The 21,194-nt window shown below is 39.0% G+C and overlaps 1 protein-coding gene across 2 annotated transcripts in view; it reads right to left on the reverse strand.

Annotated features, from left to right (window-relative positions):
- Nucleotides 1-3,027: 3,027 nt before the first annotated feature.
- Nucleotides 3,028-21,194, reverse strand: part of fbxo41 (F-box protein 41) — a 71,908-nt gene continuing 53,741 nt past the window's right edge. For both annotated transcript variants that reach the window (XM_017709480.2, XM_037532862.1), the window contains exons 6-13: nt 16,108-16,343; nt 14,512-14,627; nt 13,362-13,514; nt 13,130-13,225; nt 12,417-12,535; nt 11,647-11,805; nt 11,203-11,318; nt 3,028-8,350 (exon numbers count right to left, since the gene is read on the reverse strand). In XM_017709480.2, the coding sequence (XP_017564969.1) occupies nt 8,288-8,350; nt 11,203-11,318; nt 11,647-11,805; nt 12,417-12,535; nt 13,130-13,225; nt 13,362-13,514; nt 14,512-14,627; nt 16,108-16,343 (1,058 nt within the window). In that variant the 3' untranslated portion in view covers nt 3,028-8,287. The remainder of the gene's footprint in view (nt 8,351-11,202; nt 11,319-11,646; nt 11,806-12,416; nt 12,536-13,129; nt 13,226-13,361; nt 13,515-14,511; nt 14,628-16,107; nt 16,344-21,194) is intronic.

A 21,194-nucleotide genomic window follows, 5' to 3' on the forward strand; every position in this document is an offset into this window, starting at 1 on the left:
TTTGTAGGTTTAGTTTTTCATCATTAGTGGTTTTGTTAGTTGTTTTGGCGAATGCTCGTCCCTGAAGCCATCACCTCAACTTGTCTGAGCTTTTGAAGAAAATAAACCTGCCATTATCTGGTATAAACAATGGCAGTTGTCTGGTCTGGCACCAGGTCTGGAGAGAGAGAGTCCACTGTCATCCTCTGTTACGGCCTGACCCTAGACGGGGTCGTAACAAAGTCCACCAATTTTTTTTGGAAATAGTGGGTTTGAAGGAAAAGCACCATCTCGACTGGTACAAAGCCAGGCACTGTTATATTAAAGGGGTGTGTTGGTGGGTAAGTTGCACATCTTTGAAGCCACCGTTAATGCTGAGGGGTACATAAGCATATGCTGCCATCTAGACAACATCTTTTTTCAGGAACGTCCCTGCTTGTTTCTGCAAGACAATGCCCAGCCACAGTCTGCACGTGTTTCTACAGTGTGGCTTTGTAGTAAAAGAGTGCAGCTGGTAGACTGGGGTGCATTATTAAGCCTAGTATATGACAATGGAGACCCCGGACAGTTGAGTAGCTGAACTGCTTTATCAAGCAAAAATGGAAAATGCTTCTAGTTTCACACCTACAGCAATCTATGTCCTCAGTTCCTAAACGATGGCTGAATGTAAAAGATCATGCAAGATCATTTAAGCACAAGTTGTTAAGTTTTCCATACCTCTGAAGTCCTCAAAGTTAGGTGCATTTGGTTAAACCATGAATATCAGTCATAAAACCTTACAGGGTCCAAATTAAATACTGAAAAGCTACATATTGTATTCACTTGTAATTTTCTGTTAAATACTTATTCTCTGCCATTTTGCCTGGAAAATAAATAACCTAAAAGGTGGTCTTACAATACTGAAATGTGGGCATAGGTTTTAACCACCAGGCAACTTCAGTCACAGACAGTGGACTACTAGATCCTGATTAGCCTTTAGTGTCTGTCTCTTTGGGTAACACTGCTTAAGTAATCAGCTTCCACAGATCGGGCTTGAGTTTGTTTACAGTGGTGTGCTCGTGGCCCACTGACCCACCTGCTTCTCTCTTACTCACTCATACGCGTATACAGGCACTTACCTGGCAGTGGCTGTCACGTTGTGATAAGCCTATCAGATAACTTGTCTGCTAAACACAGCGTGCCTGCCACTTATGACAAAGGAAAAGGCTAGGTCAGATAAAGACAACACTACTACTTTCATTTATAGTCAAAATAATCAAACTCGAACATAAGACTGAAGGATACATGCAGGGTGTGAGGCAAAATAGCCCCTGAAAACCCATTTTTTATTACTGCTATTGTTTATATATATATATATATATATATATATATATATATATATATATATATTCTCATTTATTTTGGCTAGTAAATAAAATGTACCTATATTTCAGATGTTGACATTGCCACCCCTGGTTCCTATCACCACCACCACTGTAAAGAAACGTGAGTCAGTATTTTTCTCTACAACAAATCTTTACAAACCAAACCTCTCAGAAGAGATTAATATACATGCATGCACTTTATGATACATAGATACCTGTTCATGACTGACTGTGAGCAAGCAGGTGTATCTTCAAGATAAAAAGAATACATTCACCCCAACCATTCAATAAATAATTGAGTAATGAATGAATCATGATGCATTACTGCCCCCTTGTGGCCACTACAGGCAGTCTATGCCCAGGCACCCATTAGAAAACTAGTGGTAATCCCTGACTAAGGTGGCTTGTTTAGGAGCGTTCAGTTCTAGACATACTAACAGAAACACAACTTTACTATGTAGGACATGTGGGCATAACAGAAAAAAGAAGCACACAGATACATTCAGTTTCAAATCCAGGCGATGGCATTTTTATGAACAGTTTTTGTACGTTATTCTTTTCTATCAGTTACTGGGGTGGCTGGGGTGGCTGTGGTGACAAGTTACAAACCTCAACGTCTTGAAAGGAGCAGACTTCTAAATTCTGTTGCTCTGCATTCTTAAGTGAATGAAAACAGCCCTCTGGATGGTGAGCCACGGGTGTATATCTCAATATATATTGCAACTACTTGCTGGCAAATTCAGGAAACTGAATTGACAGAAACCTATGTATGTTTTTTTAAATAAAGGAGTTTGATGTAGTATGTAAACACTGCCAGATCCAAAACGTACTGTCCACTCCTCTGTCCAACTGTCCATATATGGAAAATAAACTACAAAAACTAATTCACTGTTTTTGTGATATCACGAAAACCAGTGCATTTACATATATGCATCTATTCAGCCTACAGCAGTTAAGCCCCAGCCATTCACATTGAAGCTGTATGTGTTTCAGCCTGGCCTGCTTTTTAAATGAGACGCCATACAAGGTAGCCAGTCAGAGAAAGGTGTATTTACACATACAAGTCTTAAAGGCATCCGGCCTTAATTCAAAGGGATAAAGACAGGTTGGAAAATGGTTCTGCAGAAATGGATTATGATTGTTTTTGTTACAGAAAAGAGAACAATTGTCATGAGTAGGCCTCAGGGGAGAAATCTGGACTCTTCTGAGACCTTTTGAGGTTAGCAGTAGGGTTACCCATCTTGATACATAAAATCATGTGTATCTGTAAATACCTGACTAAACCCTCAGAATCCCTGTCTTATTACATACTATGATGTCAATGCAAATTGGTTGAGCTATTCTTAAGTTATAAAAGTGTGTTTTAAGAACATTAAAAAAAAAAAATTCTGTAGCTATAGCAACGTTAGGGACCATGTAATGTGACATGGCTCATCACGTGACATGGTACAGCCAATAAAATACGAGCACACACGACACAAAGGCAGTCAAAACTATGTACAGGGAGCCATTTAGGACCACAGTGAATCTAATGCATCTGACATGAAAACTAAAGCTAGTTATACAATAAGCTATAAAAAATATAAGAAGATATACAATATATTTTCCACAACAGCCAATAAATACTTAAACACACAAGCTTGGAACCTTTAAACGAAAAAGAAAAGACACACACACACAAGTGTATGTTTCATGTATGTTTTTTAATTGTTTGATCGGCTTTGCCCAGAAGAAAAACCGCATGAAACTCGGAATGTAAACGTTTGGGTCATACTTCTGTTTTGTTTTTGTTTTTTTTTTACGCAATGCAAACTGTGATAGAGACTTGCAGAGGATTAAAGTCGACAGAGCAAGCTAAGATAACTGTAACATGTTGCAGTCAGAAAAGTAGGCCAGGCAATGACCAGAGGGTCCAAAACTGAGAGATGAACATCAGTTTCTCTACATTTTTTTTGGCAGAGAAGAAGAAGCTATGTGGAAGATGATCTGTACAGGGTCTATGAAATGACACCGCCTTGTTCTCATGACAGTCCGTATAAAATGAGCCGCCGTGTAGTCTCCCTCTCCTGTAGCCAAAACGTTGAGGTAATGCATTTGTACAATACTGACAAGATGAGCACAAAGTACAATCATTCACAGCAGGAGCATGTGCAGAAGAGGTATGGTTTGCTAAGTAAATACATTATGATAAAGGAATACCTTGGCACAAAGCTGGTCAGAGGAAAAGCAATAGATCAGAGGCATCTTTGAAGGTGCACACAGTACAGAATCCATAAGAAGAGACAGATAGGCGTCCTGCCAGAGACAGCTTAGAACACAACCGTTTCAATGGAAGATAAAGTAGACAAACAATAAAAACAAATGGCATGGAAAAATAAGAAAAGCCAACTGTTTCAGTCTAGATATTAATATGTACAGTATAAATAGCTGTGTAGCAGTCCAGGGATGTGTAGTCCCACAGTTTTTTTTTTTTTTTTGGATGGGAAGATGTGAGCAATGTCTCTCTCACGCACATTTCGTCATAAATATAACTTAGCATTACTATTCCACTTACACATCAGTGTATAAATAAAACTATTTTTCATATCAGTTCTGTAGACTCCTTTGTCTTTTTGACATAAATAGCCGTTAATAATAGTTCTGATTGCTTTGCGTTATGGATACAAATCTTTACAGAACAACCACACGAGAAAGGTCACAACACCTGGCACTTTAAAACAGCAAACTCCACTAAAAACTCATTGTTTCTACGATGGCCTTGCTTAAAAGCTAAAAAACGATGTGCTTGTGCCAGTTGAGAGTTCTGCCAACATTTACTAGTGAATCAGTCCAAGCAAAACCTCACTGCGAGGTGGAGAAGAAGCCATCAGTGATATTTCTACCGGGCAGAAACAATGAGGACATGTTCTACTGTCTGTTTTATTCACATACAGTAAAAATCAGAGGCCATCTTTCCTTTATTTAATTTCTAGTCAATATGGGCCATTAAGTACAAGTTATTCATTTTTCAGGAGAGATTTCTGAGGAGATGAGATGTAAGATAACCATGCAAGGGCTGGAAGACTAACAAAACTGTCACCATCAGATAAATAGAACTTACAGCTTTCATTTTTGAGGAGAAAATCAAGCTCCATTCCTGCTTTGGATACTGAAAGGATGTGTAGCTGTAAAGAAACTCTTACTGAGAAATGGAAATAGACAAAAAAAGAAGAAGAAAAACTGCACTAGAACAGCGAAACCAGATGTCTGAGATGTTAAAAAAGAATATGATTAAATTTGTAACTGGGAATTACTGGGATTGTAAAAAAAAGCTGAAAAAAAACAACCAACTTCTAAGACTGAACTTTTGAGGTGCTCACAAAAAATAAATCTGTAATAAAGGCAACGGGTGGACACACTGAGCACTGAAAACTTTGACAATATATTCAGGTGTTAAGGCTTATGTGTAATCTTCTGTTAAATATGTTTCCTACTTAGGTGAATAACTTGTACCTAAGGGCAGGTTTCACTGGACATTAAACAAAGTGGAGTCTGACTTTCGCACAGTATTGAGTTTCTATGAGTTTCCTAAACACAGATTAAGCCTTGTCTTATTACTAAAATGCCTTTTGGGTCAAGGATTAACCTAAATCTCGAGGAAACCAGCCCTATGTTGGAGAGATTTAGACCAGTCCTAGATTTAAAATTGATCTTCTAGTGGGAGTTCCTCACTGACAGTGGAAGCCGAAGACTAGGCTTAATCAGTGTTTGAAAAAGTGACCCACTGACTGATAATTCCATCTTAAATATCACCAGCCATTTAGCCACACCAAGGCAAACTGGTTAACGAACCTATCAAGCAGAACTTCCTGAAGTCCTCTTGTATCACTAGTAGCATTTCTACAGATTCGAGTTTCATTTATCTTGTGCAATTGTACTTTATTTCAAAATTAACTTCTACAATCATGATGTTTTAACAGCAGGTATTCACCAAAGAACGTTCAGGGCCTAGCTTCTCAAAGCACTGCAAAACTATGCTCATTTATGACACCCACTTCACTGAAACTAGGCCCTGTCGTCCTGGTGAATCACATGAAAAGAAACTTTTGTCATGGTAAAGCTAGTTTTTCCTGTGTTTTGGCACAAGAGAGAAAAAAATCCAGTAATGGAAGGATTGCATGGCCATTACTGAAGATAGAATGGGTTTGTTACAGAACTTTACAAAACTAGCAATCACTGAACTCAGAATGAGCTTGGATTAAAAAAAGTGCATCATATGCCAAATACTGCAAAAAGCTCAACATTAAACAAAGTGACACCAAATAACACCTTAATACTAAACATTAGCATTTCCTTTTTTATATGATGGTGCAAAGTTTGCTCAGCCTAGAAATGAAACATAGCAAGCAATAAAGCTCTTACATCTAATATTCTAGCAACTATAGTCGAACAGTTAAGAAGGCAACATGATGTATTATGCATGAACACAAACATGCCATCATTATAGACATTTTTATAGAAATAAATAGCTCAAATAAACTTTTTCTCTTTTTAAATAATTTCCATCTCTATAGGACTCTGATACACATTCAATATATAAAGCATCTATGATACACAACGTACTGCAAATTCAACACTATGCTTTGAAAGACATTTCATGTGGCTGAACGTGGGCACCACAGAAGAACCTTTGGAATAAAAACGAAAAATCTGTTTAGAGTGGAGAACCTTGATGATGCTCCATTTTTTTCTCTCCTTCACTTCCACCTTAGAATATGAACATAATTCCTCAGATCTGCATAAATAACATATGTACAGCTTTTATAGTCTTCAGGAGACGGATTGTCAGGAACTCAAAATGTAGACAAGTGGGCTAGTTGAAGAAGTGCACTGTTCCAGCACGGGAACGCCACCATTATAGTTGAACCCCAGTCCACATTAGAATGAAAGGAATGTTGTATGATCAACAATATCTGACTATAGTCTCTGTTACTAGTTCTACCAAGCATCACCAACTCAAGAACCATCCTACACCAACCGTTCAGCTCTTCAAGCAAACTGCAGAACGCATACAGTGATCACGTCAGGGCACTCAGTAGAATACAGTCCAGTTAAGCCCTGTGAGGAGATTTTTTTTAAGACAGGAAGTACAGCATTGCACCATGAGAGTGATCCCCCTGGACTAAAGCACTTGGAGTAGAGGCTGGCCCAAGGGGAACACCATTGCCTGATGGATAACTGGTACAGTACCGAGAGTGCAGAAAAGTGGTAGAAACCATTGCCTGCATTGTAATTATTGCATTAGCAAGTTTCTGAATGAGCATCAGAGCTATGGCATACTGTAACATCACCAGATGTTAATGAGTCTTGGCAAAATAAGAGCTTATCAAACTCATCTCAGTCTCCACCTGACAAACGTGACTCAAGGGGAAATGCAAATGCACAGGGCTTGGGGAGAATTTCCTCTGAATCGTGCCTGGTCCCGCAGTCCCCAACCGACTGGGAGCAAGATTTAACCTTTCAAGCAAACTTATGTATCTACACAAATGGGTTCTTTGCCGTATCACTTTTAAAGAAAAGGCGGAACATGAAAAATGCCGCTGGTAAGGACACCATATTTCTAATGGTGTTCCCCTACAGTGACACCCTAAGGGGATTGAAACATACCCACTGAAACTGTGTGGTTCAGTGCAAAAGCAGCAGCATCGTCACATCAGACTTGCTCAGCACTACTGAGACACAACCTGAGCTGCGTGGAAGAAAAACCAACACATGATAACTGATAATATACTAAATGGTAAAAAAGGCTTTTTCATGGATCAAAGTTACCAACACTATTACTAATGCTCATCTGGCAATGGAGTTTTAGCACCACTCCAGCTAAATCAAAATGTTCTTTTTCGTGGATGCTGATGCAGAATGTTAACACTGTATGAGTCTATAATCCTTGATATCCCTTAAGGACCGGAATGGCACCATGGATTCAACCTAAATCAACTAAAAAAAAATTTTTTTACCCTCCTAAAAACCTGTGAAGAGCACATTTTCAAAAAGATGGCACCACAAAACTGCATGCAACCCAGTCCACAGAACCGGGTACACATGAGAGAAGTAACACTTCATCTCATGGTATGATGTGAATAATAGTAAATTAATGTAAAACGGGACACTCTTGCATTTGCTGGCTTTCTTTTTCTACATCCTGGTGTTTTCATTGAGTGGACAGGACAAAGCTGCTATAGCAATTGATTCTAAGGAGTTTCCTTACGGAAGGGACTTAGATTGCTAAGAGTGAAGCTGGTGTTGTTGATGAGTTGGTGTTCTACAGAAATATGGCCATTAGAATGCTAACCCAAGTCAGTGGTGGCGATGTGTTGAATTTCATTTCTAGGTTCTCTGTTTTGCTTAATTTCAAGAGCAAAACTGCACACCACACGCACAAACAAACACACGTGCATACTCATACCCTTCCTCAGTCTGTTCCTTTGTAACAGTATATTTCATACATGTGCTGCTTTATATCCATGGTTCACCAACTTTTGAAATCGTCATGTTCCTTGGCTGGAAGAAGAGGCCACTCCAGGTTGCAGCTGTGTGCTATGAAGACAAAGATACGGCCTTTGACGTCTGAGACAAAGTCGTGAATAAGTCAGAAAATGTCTTATCCATTAAAACTCAGCCCATTATCTGAATCTGTTTCAGCTTGTGTTGCTGAAAGGAGACTGATCATAATGTCCCTCTGAAGACTGTCCGTTAAAAGTCCAAACCCGTTAGCTATGTTAGTTACAGGTTTATTGACTGTATCTTCAACTCATAATACTGTAGTATGGAGTTTCCTGTTCGTCAGTGACAAGGTAGCTGAGACTGAAGATGGAGGTTCAGCCTTTTTCACAGAGGAGAGAATGACTTGTTCAGGTTGGAGGATTTCACAACCTTGCGCTGGGATCCATTATAGTAGTATGTGGTTAGCATAGACCGTCAGCCTTCACGTGGAGGATTTTGGAGAAGCCTGGTCTCTTCTTCAATGCCTGAAACAGCCGGAGAACATGGGGGGTTACTTGTTTGACACAGTGAAAAGAGGGTTCTTGCTGCTGAATCAGGCCCCTCATCTCTTCACAGCAAACGTGCCTTTATGGCAACTTTGTGTAACACTATGTAAGTTATTAACTGTTCTACTGATCAGTCTCCATAAAGCATTTATCAACGTCATATAAAAGATATGAGGCCCTATTTTTGTGCATAAATTTGGGCTTAAAATTGCTGCGCCAAGTGTTACTAATTATTATAGTGAACTAGTCATCATACCCCCACTAAACTAACTGCTTTATACATGCTACTATATTGACAAGATGCCAAAAAAGAATCATAATGAAGCTGAAAGAGTGCACCTGGTACAAAGTAATAAACATAGGAGGGTTTGCATGCATCACACTGCGTTGGCTGCAGTTTTGGGAAGTGCTATATGTTGCAGGACGTTTGCAAAATGATTTGTGTTTTGATGACTCTTTTGGAAAAACAGTGAGGACCACATCTGTACAAATCTACCTTAGATTTCCCACTTGTTCCTTAATTCTTTCTTGCTGTGTGGAGGAACAAAGAAAAACAGCTTGAATGTGTCTTAGTTTTGTTAGACATTCCACTGATTGTGTATATAATGTTCTGTGTGCCATGATGCATCAACTGCCTGAGGACACCTGCATATTTTTTGTGTTTTCTCTACTTTAACACATGCAACTTCTTTTATTAGTTATCATGCAGTAGTCAAACCCTTCGTGGCTTGGGTCTGTTATGCTTATAGCAGGGAAAACATGCAAATGAGACCAGCAACTATTGCTGTAACTAGTCTTAATACTTGATAAAATATGCTGAATGTTATATGCCTAGCTGCAATCTCTGTCAAGTGTGAATTCTCAATTCTGCTCAATTATGATACTCAATGGCTTTTATATGTGACCATAATATTCCTGCTGTCTATAAACATCATTTTAGTAAATGTAAATGTGCCACTTTGGACAGATAGAGATCCCGTATTCATCATTATCATGATTAAGAAGAACACAGATACTTCAAACGACCCATATTGCATTCAATTGGGTAAAAAAGCAAAAGAGCCTAGAATAAAATGAATGACTTTCATGGGAAGCATAAGTCAGTTCAGTGTGTCCTGCAGAAAGTGCTCTGTGATGGTTTTGGTCCTAAAATACGAAGCAAGCTGTTACAAATCATGATAATGTGGCACTTTTTACCCAAACATATCCAAAAATGCTATTAGCTGCATGTCAGAAGGCTCTTTCATAACCAAAGCATCAAATCTCTGAGACAGGTGGCCTGTACGTCAGTGGTCATATACTTTAGACCTTTAAAAGTGAAATGTAACTGTGGCTATGGTGAAATCACATTCATCACTTCCTGTAAAAGTCTTTTTCATCCTTAGTCCCAACAGAAGCTCCCCAGAGCTTTCAAGCCTGGAGCAAGCAAACAAGATGAGTCATTTTCAGTTGACTCACAATTCATCGACGTAGTAGCAGAAGGGCTCCCCTAATGTCACTGATTCATCTCAGCCTGCCGGGCTCTGAGACAGAAAACCCCATGGCCTCTAACTCCAGAACAGCTTTGGTTAGTTAATTTTAGCCCAGCGGTAGGCGGCTACACAGACGGGTGATCATTTCGAGCTTCTTCACATCACACATGCTGCTTTGACTTGGGGTGACTGCTCAAGACTGTCCAGTTTTGGATGCCATGCTCTCCGGTGCCACATCGTTGGAGGGTATTTGAGGGAATGCAATGCTTCACAACAGCAGGAACTCTTGGATGCCTGATACAACTTTTACCCAGACCTTTCTCCATAAATGTGAACATTACTTTTGTTGTATAATAATATTTTAAAATATTTTCTTAGTTATGTTTATGATTCCATAATGTGACATTTTGTGATTTCATAAGTTTAGGCAGTAAGTTTGAAGAAGAAGTATTGCATTTTTGTAGTGAATGTAACTCAAGGTGCTTGTGTAACTGTTCTGTTTTCTCAGCCCATATTCAGTACTGTGCAGATGTCAGAGAGAACTCTTCATCCATTTAATTTCCAGGCAAAACAGACATTAGCTGTGTAGCAACCACAGCACATTTTTCAAGAGATGTTTCATAAAGAAGGGGGAAGTCTGACGGAAATATAACAAAAAACACAGAGATTTCCAAAACTGGAGCTCAAAAAATGTTTAAAAGATACAGAAAAAATGTGGAAAACCAGGCAGACCACCAAATCTGTCTCCCTCAGATTAAAAGTACTTGAAGCTTTTATCTTTGTGAGAGAGGAAAAAATCAAGCTACACTTTTCTCCAGGTCTGAAAAAGTTCTGGAAGTTTCTTTCCATCCTTCCACTGTGAGAAGACAAATCAACACTATGAGTCTGAAAGGATGTGTAGCTGTCAAGAAGATCTTACTGAGAAAAGGCAAAATAGGAAAATTTACAAATCAGACAAAGAAGCTAGTGATGTTCTCAGAACAGTGCACTGGCCACTCCAGAGTCCAGACTTCAACATCACTGAATTTGTTTGGGATTATTTGGATCATGAGAAGCAGAAATTGCAACCAACTTCTAAGACTGAATTTTGGAGATGTGAAAAAAAAAATGAGTGAAAACTGAAAGCAAGTCTCCCAAAAAGAATGGAAGCTGTAATAAAGGCAACATGATGACACACTACATACTGAAAAACTTGATATTATATTTAGTTGTTGAGGCTTCTAAGTTTTTTAATCAAAAATACGTGGTTCGTTATGTATACTTTCAGCTTTTTTCTTGTCACTGTAAAAATGAATAATTAAGGGCCGTTTTGACAGAAGATTAAATATTGTATAACATTGAATTTAGCTTCATCCATACCTGGAGCTTGTTCACCATTTCATCAAAGAGCTTTCTTGCCTCTGGGCTGTTGGGGTCTTCAAAATAATCTTCAATACCTATTTGCACAACGATGGACTTCAGGTTACGACACACACCTACTCAAGGAGAGAAGGATGGAAGAGAGAAGAAAGGAGGAGGAGAGAATAAGAGAATATTGAAAATATGACTAAGTGAAGGTGTGAAACTTCACCATGTCTGAAGGTTGGGTAGCACACTAATGGATCTGAAATCCACATGTACAAGAGCACAGTTCATTTTAACGTTCAGTATGCGTCGCTAGTCGGGATATACCAAATCTGGGTTTGGGAATTCTCATCAATTGAATGATGTCTATTTTAAAAATCCCTTTATTGGATTAAAAAGGTAAAAGCCTATGTCCATAATATGGTGTGCAAACATAGGATCAGAGAATTGTGGACTCACTGTTAAAGTGGAGAAGGGCTTTGGGAGTGACTGGGGTTGAGGTGAGCACCAGCATCTCCAGGCCCTTTAGACCCTCTCGGCACACCTCAGCAGCCACCTCCTGGTTTATCTCACTGACATGGTCCAGCTCCAGCACCTGTAGCCGCATGCAGTTCCTTGCTGGTACACACAAACAAAGGCACTGTTACTAATGACCCAGCTCCTCTTTAGCAAGCCTGTCCAACAAAGGAGAACAGTTAATCTGCTGAAATTTACTTCAAGTTGTTTTGAGCAAGTGAAAATACCCCATGACTGAAAAATGTAAACTGCTCAGAAGAACTTAATGTACCTTCCAAAAAAAACTCATATTTTATAAAGGTCAAAGCCATTATGTCTGAAAATGCAAGAAGCCGTGATGCACATACCATCACGCAGTCGTTCTACATTCGAAACACTGATTCACAATTAAGTCATTCATGTTTTTCCCCGGGTGAAGATGAATATGTCATCCACTTTGTAGGGTAATTTCCTGCGCCTCTGCATCTCCACATACGGTGGGAGTCAGCAAGAACTTACTTCCACGATTAAGCAACCTCAGCAACGTTATGAAGACATTAAGTATAAAAGAATTCATATAGTATTCTGTATTAAAAAACACTTTGGTGAAAATAACATAATTACTCTCCAAAGTTGTCTTTTTCTCTATATGCCCAAACAGCTGTTGGATGATTGTGGTTTGTCTGTCTTTTCTACTGAATAATCAGTCTCACCACTTGTTTCCTTTCACTTACCCAAAGAAGCCAATCCTTGTATACCACATCCAGCTCCGCCCACTCCCAAGGCTCGCAGGTGTGGCCAGCATCGGCCAATCGTCTGCAGGCACCTGTTACTGAATCGTGCTGGCTGTTGACTGTAACAAACATTAAGATGAGATTACTTCTCTGAATAATCTTATAAAAAACACAAATAACAGACAGCATCAGTAGACGTAGTTTCAAACTGCACAACAGTTTAAAGTCTTACAGACTGAACGTTTTCACCCTTTGAAAGCCTCGGAAAGACTTTACTGAACATTATCATGGATTTAATTCTAATATTCATTCTTATTAGATCATTTCTGACACTCTGTCAGAATCAGTCATTGTTTTCACTGGTGCGCTCTATGGTTTAGTTTACAGATGATGACCTGGTGACTTTAAAATTTCTTATCTGTATCAGAGTCAGAGTTGTTATTTGCTTTTTTTTTTGGGGGGGGGGCAGTGGGGTGGGTTCATATGACTAATTAACCAAGGGTGTTTAGAGAACCTGTATGGAGTTTGTATTGTTACTCTTTCTACCTTTCTTTGGACTATTTTTGACTTTATTTGGTGACATTATTTCTTACAGATACAGGAGCTCAAACTTGATTTCAAACTGTACATATTATACCTGAAAAACTTTACACTACCATAGCTGACCACCTATTTCAATAGCTCTAGAGGGAATTACTAGTTACTGCCCTTACCAGGGATGTAAGGGCGCCACCTGTAGGGAGATAATGTCCCTGCAGCCTGCTCCTAATGCCCAGATAACCTCTTGGCCCACAGGGTCTGTGGCACTCCTGAAAGACACAAATATTCAGATCATCCAGCACTCTGAAACACAGTATTTTATGTATTAATACTCACTTTCTGCCAAAGCAGAGTTAGATGGATATGAAACAGTAAGCACAAAGCAGCTCCCCCTAGTGGACTTACCGATACGTAACAGCCTGCAAAGCTCGGCAGTAGCAGCTGGCCAGCCACAGAGAGCGGTCAGTCAGTAAGTTAGGACAATGAGACACCTTTAGAATGAGCAGGTTTCCTCCTGTAGCTTTTAGCAAGGCCTCCAGACCCTCCTCTAGACACCCACTAACACATACAGGTACGAACAATAGAGAGAAAATGAAAGAACAACTTAGCAGAGCCCTTATGTGACTAAATAGTTGATCAAGGATATTAATTACAACTCCAGCCCTGATCTGTTTCATAATCAATGTAGTTTTGACCACAGTTAGATATGAAACTACCTCATTACGATTTACAACAAAGACAGCTCTCTTGTCTATACAGACCACATAAAAAGGACAGAAGTGGTTGTTGATGTGGTTGTAGAAATAGCACTTTCTTTTTTATCACAGTTTTATCTTTTCAGCCTGTTCAGATGTTTTTCACTATTTAGATTAGGCCACATACAAACCAATAATCACACTTTTTAAATGCCATAGCATTTTAGGTTCTTTGCTGCAACTGACTGAACACAAACAGCTTGTGATAATCTTAGTGCCTGTGTGTTGTTTTTTTTCTGGGCTTTGGTGCAAAGGCACCTTGGTGTGTACAATTCAAATATGGAAGGAATACAAATTTCAACATCTTAGGTGATATTAAGCCAAAGGAGATAGTGGGGATGGAAAGGGGGGTGTTGGAGAATGTTCTCTGGATCACTTTGACAGGGGGGAAAGGGCATTCTCTCGCATCCTCCCTCAAATAAAGCCCTGTGTACAGGTGGAACTCGGCCCTATACAGATAGGCTGATGCTTTTTTAACAGGAGATAAAGAGTGCTCCCTTGGCACAGTCCATCTTCCAGCAGAAACACTGACTCAGTATGCTGTGTATGTGTGTGTTTCTGTGAGTCTGTGAGAAAAAAAGAGGTATGGGCATAAAAATGGGATACTGGGCAGTATACAGGACAACATGTACGAAAGAGAGAAGAAAAAGAGAGAGAATAGGGAGGTAAATAAATTAAAAATGGATATGAAGACTGTGTTATAGAGAAAACTCTCAGGCATTTCATAAACCACTACAATGTACGCTGAAAGAAAGGAATACATTGTACTTAAACAGGGGTTTATCAGTGAAGGATGGTACCGTGTGCTCTTCAGGTACTCCTCCTTGGTCTCCTTCTTCCCTCTCTGCCTGGGTTTGAGGTTCTGCAGGATGAGAGAGTGCGTCTGCGTGCACCACTGAGACAGTGTGCACAAGAACTGCAGATACAGAAACACAAACAAAATACAATAAATTAAAAAATTAAAATACAATTAATTAAAATTTTCCCGGTGACAAAAGGTAAGACAAAATCCAAGCTTCAACATGGCCGCTATTAAATATATTTAGATATTTAACATATTTGGTCCACATTGTTATAGATAACAGTATGTGATAATGCCATGAACCACATAAGTAAGTCTGTTGAAGATTACTGAACACCTCAGTGGAGCCTAGCGTATAATGATTTAGGCAGTTGCATGATGTTAACCGATGGAGTATAAGCACTTATTATGAGTTAGCTATGTTAGCCTCTCAGCTTCAGGGTTGGAGGACTTCAAAGAATCATTAAAGTCAAAATTTACTTTAGTCAGAGCAGCTAAAAATGGCACAGGAGCATCCCTAAACCTTAACTCTTAATAAGAACATGAAGATTTATGAATATGCATGATTATGCAAGTTAAAAACTTTCCACTGCCTCCTAGTTTCCAAATCCACGACATTGCTGGGGTTTTAAAGATACTGTTGCAATAAAAGGCTTCAATTAGTCAGAATCAAACCTGTGCTGTGGTGTGTGATGCTGTAGCATTTATTTAACTACACAGTCCAAATGCCACAAACATTAAGTTAGCTACAAAAGTGCTTACTCTGCAGATAGAGGTTCTTCCCCTCATTAGCATATTTCAGTATACAAGACTGTGATAGGTTCAAGTTATTTCATGATGGATGCTGCTAAGTAGTGGCCCACAGAGCTCAGTTTTACTCGAGTGTTGTGAAAACACTTAGAATCTTAGAATCTGCAGATTTTAGCGGAAAAAACTGAACTCAACAGAAAAATTTGAAAATGGATCTAATCATAATAAGCCATCCGTCACTCACTTAAAAAAACAAGTGTTTTAGGGCTGGGGGTTTTAAAGCACTCCACTGGCCTGTATTTTTCTATAAATTCTAGAAACATTATGTAAATTAAGGTCAGGCCAGTTAATTCCACATACATGCCTGGCTGACCCTTATTTAAAGCAATGGCAGCATGATAACTTTTATAAAGCAAATCAATCAACTTTTATTTTGACTCGGAAGTACATTTGAGGGTAACCCTCATTTTCAATGTAGCCGAGCGTTTACAAAAAAACGGATTGACATGACAAGGAAATCTATATTTAAATATATTTTTAAATCTATATTTAATCATTTTAAATGAAAAGAAAATAAAAAAATAACAGTGAAAAAAAGAAAAAATAGATAAAAATAATAATAAAAATTAAACTTGAGGTTTAATTGATAAGAGATTAAGATCAAAAGAAGATAAGCGATTAATAAAATAAAAAATATAATGATAATAATAATGATAATAAAAACAAATTAAAATAAGGTAAAAAGTAATAAAGGACAAAGAGAAGAACTAAAACAAGAAATAAAAGTTATTATAAATAAAAAGTTAAATAAATAACATTAAATAAATGCCGTGTATGGTGGTACCTTGGAGGAGATGCGAGCATTTTCCAGAAGCACCCTGGTCCAGACGGCTGGGTGGCGAGCCACAAACTTCCAGTCGCGGCACACCTCAGCTGCCCTCAGCAGGGTTTTGGTGTCCAAATAGGTGAAGATGCAGAACAGCGCAGCCCGCATCTTCAGCACCTCAGGACTGATCACCTCATTGGACTTAGAGGGGCTCTTCTCATGGCGGCAGGGTTTGTAGCCAGCTTCCGAACGACCTGGGGGAGAGAAAAGAAGGAGAGGAGTCATAAGAGAAACACACTGGAATGACAGGGCCAACCAAAAAAGTTAGACGAACCTCATTTCTTTACATGAGCAGTACAAAATGCTATTTAGTCTAATATGCTCTAAATGTATGTCATCTTTTCTCCATATGTGGTTGATCAATCATGTTTGATGTCTGAAGCTTGCTTCCGTAGTTTTGCATCAGAGGCTACTGGAGTTAACAAGTAATGGAAGCTTATTCCCTATCAATTAGTAAACAAATGAGCATCCAAAACACATAAGAACCCACAGAAGGAACATAAATAACAACTTGCAGTGGTCTGAGGCAACTTTTGAGATGATTTAGGCATGCAGTTTACACAATGCTAATTAGTTTGTTATGAGCTTCTATTATTAATTAGCTATATTTTTAGCTCCGGTACAAAACTAAAGAAGCAAACTTCGTACACCAATCATGTCTTAAGTGAGTGATTGTATTCTGGGTAAGGGGAAAAATGTGAGTTATTCCCGCCAGACTGTTCAGTTGTCACTGAAGCCATCTCTGAAATCTACCGCACAATGGTGCTATACTACATGCATCCATAAGGTGATGCCAGAGTGTCATAAACAAAGTGATTCTACAGACGCCATTGCATAGCATGTGACCTGCAATCGTTTCTATGTCTCAGCGCCAGCTATGGAGCCATCAGCTGCCTTTTGAGTCATGCACTGCGCAGCACGCCCAGAGACCCACTCTGAAGTAACAGCAGGCTGCTGAAAACTCCCTCCCACACTCAAGACTTTCACACATTGCACAGAGCCAAGAGAGAAAGAACAGCTCTCCTGGTTTTAGAGAAATACTGAGGGAGATATGGTTCATCCACAGCATTAGTATATATATATATATATATATATATATATATATATATATATATATATATATAAAATATTATATTAGTGCATTTATAACCAAATCAGTCTTAGCAAAAGACATTAGAAAGGTCTAAAATATAGCTGTAAAATATATGGAAATAAATGGTTCCTTTAAATCGATCAGCTCTACATGAGAGGGCAAAATCTGAAGTGATGATTAAATTTAGAACACCTGATACGTATGGGGGAATTTCTGTAACGGAGGCACAGTATAAATAAAGCCTGGCCTCCTACAGTAGACAGGGGGGTCTAAAAAATTATAAGGAGGCCACTAGAGGACGGCAAAGTAGATGAGACGGATGAATCCACAGCGTAAGCTGTTGTGTTTAAGCCCCTATCAAGATGATCAATGCTTCTTTCAGGTCTTCTGAAGTTGCTGTGAGCTTGACATATCACTTGTTTACTGTAGTGGGATGGTAGCGGAAACAACATCGTCTTGTAGTAGTTCATTCTGAACAGATTCCAGCATGGTCAATATTTACTCAGATCAGTCTTGGTCAGAAAACTACCTGTGATTACTGCTACACAGTGATGTGCTTTGGAACATATTACAAAAGCCTCTAATATTATTTAATACTTTGTTAGACACCAGCTTGTAATATTTTGATTTCCAACCAAATTAACACAGAACTGCATGCTAACAGAATTACATACCATCTGTGCACAAAACATATTAGTAGCAAGGGTGGGAATACTTCCTCTTTACAAGCACATTCCTGGATACATCATACAGCCCAGTACGCTAACCTGGATGTGGTCCCTAGAAGAGGCAAACGTCAAAACAACTGACAGGCAAAATCAATCAACTGGTACCCTTTTTCGGGATAAGCTTGCCCATTTTACTCTCTACCAGAGAGGATATCTCATGTACCCTGCAGATCTGCTGAGTTTTTGTTTCATTTGCATTATTCTCTGCCAGACTAAAAAACTTAATTAGTTAGTCATGTTCTGTTTACATAGCCTATCACTCTGTGGCAAACCGTGACTGTTAGAGCTAGGCCTTCAGTCTGGACCGTAAATGTCAAAACCTGCTCAAAAATGAGGAAAAATGATTCTCGATTAAACAAAAATATTTGAAGCTTGCAAGACATTTCATGTTTAATTTGAACCTTGTAACAGAAATATTAAGATATATTTGACCTTATAGCAGTCTTACACTGACTCAGTAAAGAGCACTGGCAAAGATCTGCTGCTGTTTCCCTTTCTAACATCTGACTCAAATGCAGGTCAGGCTACCACTTGCATTCGCAGTCAGTGACATATCTAATGATGTTTTTTATTATAAAGTTGTTAATGGTTGATTCCATTGTCATATCCTAAATATGTTAGTGGTTTATCTGATGCATTAAGCTTTCTGTCCGGTTCCTGAAGACCTAACCAATTGGGGGGCGCCCTTGGTTGTATCTACCTAGATATCATAGAGGAAAATAAGCATGACTGGATGATTTTCCATTCATTGAACATTTCAAGAATTTAACCCCAACCAAGCTTTAACAATGAAGTAAGAATACTTGAGTAACTGTTTAGATACAACAAGTACAATGATAATATTAAGCCAAAAACACAGACATCATTAGGCCTCCAAAAAAAAAAAAAAATCTTAATCTTCATCTTCTTAAACAGCTTGATCCAGCTATGATCACTGTGATAGGCTCCAGCATCCCACCCCCCCACCACAACGTAGGAGGATATGTGACTTAGAATCTGCAGAATATTCATAGAATTTTGATCCATCAAAACACCTAGAGAAACACTTATCTGAAAACATCCAGATGCTCACAGCACACAACAAAAGACACCGTGATTGGTCAAAAGCCTTATTTGCATATATGCATATATCCATATTAAAAAGGGCAAATATTGTCATACTGACTGTGATCATTTCTCATGTAATATTACTCTGAAAATATCAAGTTATTAAGCTTTAAACTCTATTTTATGAACTGACTGTACAATCCCAGCAGGCCTCACTTGCAGACATACCACTGCAGTGTCAGAGAGTCTGGCTGCACTGATGAAATCATGGAACTGCAGGTGCAGCTGAAAAACATTAGTTGTTTATTGCACTGGAGATTGAGTGGGAGTAATCATGCGACTCCCTCATGCATACTGAAAATAAGAACACAGCACATAGGCAGGAGGGAGATGACTTTTTCGAGCACAGCAGTGTCTTTACTAATAGGAGAGAGAGAGGGAGAGAGAGAGGGAGGGCAAAGAAGGACTGCTGGGTGCTGTCAGATTGTGAATTGTTAGTCGCAGTACAGCAGTAGAGCTAACAGTGCCACTTCCTTCACCTAATACAACTCAATGGAAAAGAACAGTAATGATGACAGCACATGAGAGGAATGATTAAGTGCGAGCCAATGGATAACACATTCGTTTGTACTTCTTTGTATTCAAAGTCCTTCCCCTGTATGCACTGTATGCACTAATGATAGCTTGTGTTCCACAATTCATTTGTAAGAGAGTTTGTGGCCGTCTGGCCATTACTCATCCCCTCTGTGGTCGCTGCCTATGGCTGATCTGAAGTCAGTGAGTGGGCTGCTGTGCTCGTTACTCATCCCTCTGTGACTCTGGCCCTGGCTGTTCTCTGAAGTGCTCCAGCAGTAGCTGCTCTCACATTGACCTAGTTTCCCCGGCCTGTGTCCTGCACTATTGTGTGAACTCTATAGCGGGTGTACAGAGACAGACCCCAGCCCCTATCTCCAGTCGTGACCCAGGGGGTCTACCAACTGTTGGCTATAGAGTCAGAGGGACACTTGACACAACCTACAACATGCTAACATTTATGTAACTACTTGATACATAATGACTTCATATCAGGTGTGTAATTGCTTGGGTAATTATAGGACTGAAAATGTGTGGGTCACTGCCCTTTTGGCTAGATACTGTGCATCTCATTTCTTTTTGCAGTCTGTGTGTAAAACAACCGTTCATGTCATTCTCTGGTTTGACTAGTAAATGGAAACAAACATTGGTTGGAATAATGTCAATATTTGTTTTTTATGAAACATGATGCAGAATGCTCTTAGTCAAAGCATTCATGCACAATAAACACTACACTACAACTAAACAAACCTCAGACACAATAATCTGGATTGTAAAGGATAAAACTTAAGGATAAAAACATTGCCCTCCAAAAATTCTGGCAACCCTGGTAATCATGAGCAAATGTTTAATTTAAACATAAGCCTTATTTAAAATATAATGACTGAAAGAAAAAGTATTGTCATGAAATAACATTTTTTCTTGAATCTGTGTGCTACAATTGTCGCCACCACAATTGCTGATGTATATTCTCATTCATATTTTATCATTTAAAGTTCACCTAAGTGATTAGGGCCACTTGAATAGTCAGCCATGGCTTCCTGTTTCACTATGGAATATGTATGAGATTAACCATAGGCCAAATTACCACAGTCATCCATCATTAATAGAAAAAAACAGAGAATAATATAATATACAACAAAAGGTTGTTGAGCACAAATCAGGAATCAGGGAAGAAAACTTCTGTTTATACTGACCTCACACACAGTGAGAAAGATGGTTTGAGTGGACAAAGAATGTCCAAGAATCACAGATGGGGAAATGCAGACATTAGTTATGTCTAATGTGGTCTGAAGTCTCCCAAACCACAATCCAACACTACCTGTATAACCACAAGTTGTTTGGTAGGTTTGCCAGAAGAAAGCCTCTGCTGTCAAGAACAGCAAACTGTAGCTCCTACAGTTCATCAAACATTACTAAAGCTGTTCAGTGGAACATGATGGGATCAGAAAAAAGGTTTCAGGCAAGCGGTGAGTTTAGCATGGACACAAAGATAGCTATACAGAAAAGTACCCCATCCCCACTGTGAAGCATGGCGATGGATCTGTGATACCATGGGATACCTGTTTTTTTTCCAAAGGCCTTGGACTGGATTTTATTCTGAT

This window comes from Pygocentrus nattereri, chromosome 22 (genome assembly GCF_015220715.1).
Source record: "Pygocentrus nattereri isolate fPygNat1 chromosome 22, fPygNat1.pri, whole genome shotgun sequence".
NCBI lineage: Eukaryota > Metazoa > Chordata > Actinopteri > Characiformes > Serrasalmidae > Pygocentrus > Pygocentrus nattereri.